A 2,442-nucleotide genomic window follows, 5' to 3' on the forward strand; every position below is an offset into this window, starting at 1 on the left:
AATTCTCTTGGTGGAGTAGACACAGAGGACTCTCCAGTCTGGGGTGTGGAGGTATCGTGCTGTCTGATTTTCCCCAGCAGGCAGCACGGCGCTTGGGTCCATTAGGTGCTCAATGGGCCTCTACTGGCTTGAATGAAGGTCTTACTCTGAATCGCTTCTTTGTTTCACATTATAAACACAAAGACAAGCAAGCTGACAATAAAATTAAGGCTGCTTCAGAGCTGCACTGACCTTTACTGGAACCACTCGTGGCTATTAACTTAAATCCATTAACATTTGATAGGATTAATAATTCAGCTGCTCAGTCACAGTGAGTGCCTCGTAGCCACATGTGGCTGCTAGTTAGCATACCGGACAGTGCTGACTAAGTCCATGTCCAGTTCGGTGCAGTGGCTCAAACCTGTAATCCCAGCACTTTGGGAGGCTGAGGCAGAATTATTTGAGGCCAAGAGTCTGAGATCCACCTGAGCAACATAGCTAGGCCCTATCTCTACAAAAAAATTAGCTAGGTTTGGTGGTGTGCGGCTGTACTTCCAGTGACTCAGGAGGCCGAGGAAGGAGGATCACTTGAGCCTGGTAATGTGAGGTTACAGTGAACTATGACTGGGCCACTGTGTTCTAGCCTTGGTGACAGACGGAGACCCTCTCTCTAAAAAAAAAAAAAAGAGCCTGTCCATAGTGCAGACAGCTCTGTTGGGCATCACTGCTTTTGAGAAAGAAGGATCAGGTCCTGAATGGACAGATGAGAAAGGAGGGGAAATTTGTATAATTTTTAGTGTATGTCTTTGATATGGTATAGAACAGTATGGAATATTACATGTACTACTTGAATTTCTTACAGATAAAAACACCAAGATAGGAGCAAATTTTAAGTGCACAGATGTCATTAACTTGAATTTCATGTAAATTCAGGTGAATATTATGCTTACATTTTTTAATGCTCTCTGCAGAATTTTCTTAAATGTACTTTTGAATTGTTTCATATCAAAAAGGTCAACATCTTCATCTGTCAAAGTGGGAAAACAAAGAAATATTAAGGGAACTAAACTGGTCTTTAATAAGAAATACATTTGTAAAGATACTGAACCTAAGCATTTTATATAATTCCAGAACAACAGTTATTAAGTCACGCCAATGTTGCTAGGACCTCTGACACTACATTACCAAATATATTTTTGATTTTCCATAAATGAGTCACAAATAATCACCTCATTTTGAAAGAAAACAGATTTAAGGGGGACATACTGCTATTCATTTTTAAATTGCCAAAATGTCAAATACAAGTATTCAAGATGGAAAATATTACCTGGTCCTTTACTCATCTGAAAAACATCCCACATTTTCTGGTGCCGATGAACTTGAGTATCTGAGAGAGGCAAGCAGGGTTATTACTTAGTATGATAGCATAGAACCTTGAAGCAATGTGCTTATAACTAGATCTTTTTAATAATATGAAACTGAGGAAAATAACAGTAATTTATAAATCAGATTGTACAGATTTTTATTCAAAATACAAACTTTACATGGATTATATTTACTTCATACAGATAAAACAAATCATCACTGCTTGACTCAACCAGCCTGATGACACAGTGGAGCTCCAGCATTTATACTCATGTCCCTGGGATGTCACCTCTTCCCAGCATGACAGGGAATGCTGGGTTCCATGTGACCGACACCTGTGTTGTCATTCCTTTGCCTGGAGCCTCTTCTAGCTCCTTCCAGACCTCATTTTGCTGTCCACTCAGAATGGCCCACCCTCTTCACCCCTGCCTGGTTACCCTGCTTTAGTTCCTATCAAGAGATTCAGCAGTACCTGAGGTTACATTATATATTCTGATGTTCATCTGTATATTGCTCCAATTAGATTCTTATTTATTTATTTATATTTTAGTTTTAGCAGGCCCAGGCTGGGTTTGAACTCGCCACCCCTGCCACATGGGGCTGGTACTCTAACCACTGAGCTACAGGCATCCCCCCATTCCCACCCCTTACGCTCCATTCTTCTGGCTTAAAGCTGTCCCTGAATAGTGTAAATACAAATCGTCCAAACTTACAAATGATGTCTAAAATGGCTGCGTCATTGAGACTTGCATGCTTTTCCTGAAAGAGAGGGTAAGTTATTTAGTAACCATGGTGATACCCCATTTAAAGCCCATTTTAGGATGGGTTAGAACCCACCATGAGCAGGCTCTCAGCCATGTACTGACCTCCTGTCTAACATCTGTGTTCTCCTGTTAACCAACAGATACATCTTCTGATTCAAGTCTCAGTCCAGGCACTCATCATCATCCTCCCACAATTTATTACTCATTTATTGGTCTTTAAAATAAACTCTATTGAGGTGGCTCCGCACCTATAGCTCAACTGGCTAAGGCGCCAGCCACATACACCTGAGCTGGTGGGTTCGAATCCACCCGGGCCCACCAAACAACAATGATG

General features: G+C 41.2%; 1 protein-coding gene across 1 annotated transcript in view; it reads right to left on the reverse strand.

The window, feature by feature from the left end:
* CENPN (centromere protein N) overlaps positions 1–2,442 on the reverse strand; it is a 20,890-nt gene that overhangs the window by 11,425 nt on the left and 7,023 nt on the right. Inside the window, exons 3-5 of the mRNA XM_003791307.3 lie at positions 2,058–2,103; positions 1,307–1,366; positions 930–1,006 (exon numbers count right to left, since the gene is read on the reverse strand). Coding sequence (XP_003791355.1) covers positions 930–1,006; positions 1,307–1,366; positions 2,058–2,103 — 183 coding nt within the window. The remainder of the gene's footprint in view (positions 1–929; positions 1,007–1,306; positions 1,367–2,057; positions 2,104–2,442) is intronic.

The sequence above is a fragment of the Otolemur garnettii genome, unplaced genomic scaffold (assembly GCF_000181295.1).
Source record: "Otolemur garnettii isolate 467f Iridium unplaced genomic scaffold, OtoGar3 scaffold00047, whole genome shotgun sequence".
NCBI classification, from domain to species: domain Eukaryota; kingdom Metazoa; phylum Chordata; class Mammalia; order Primates; family Galagidae; genus Otolemur; species Otolemur garnettii.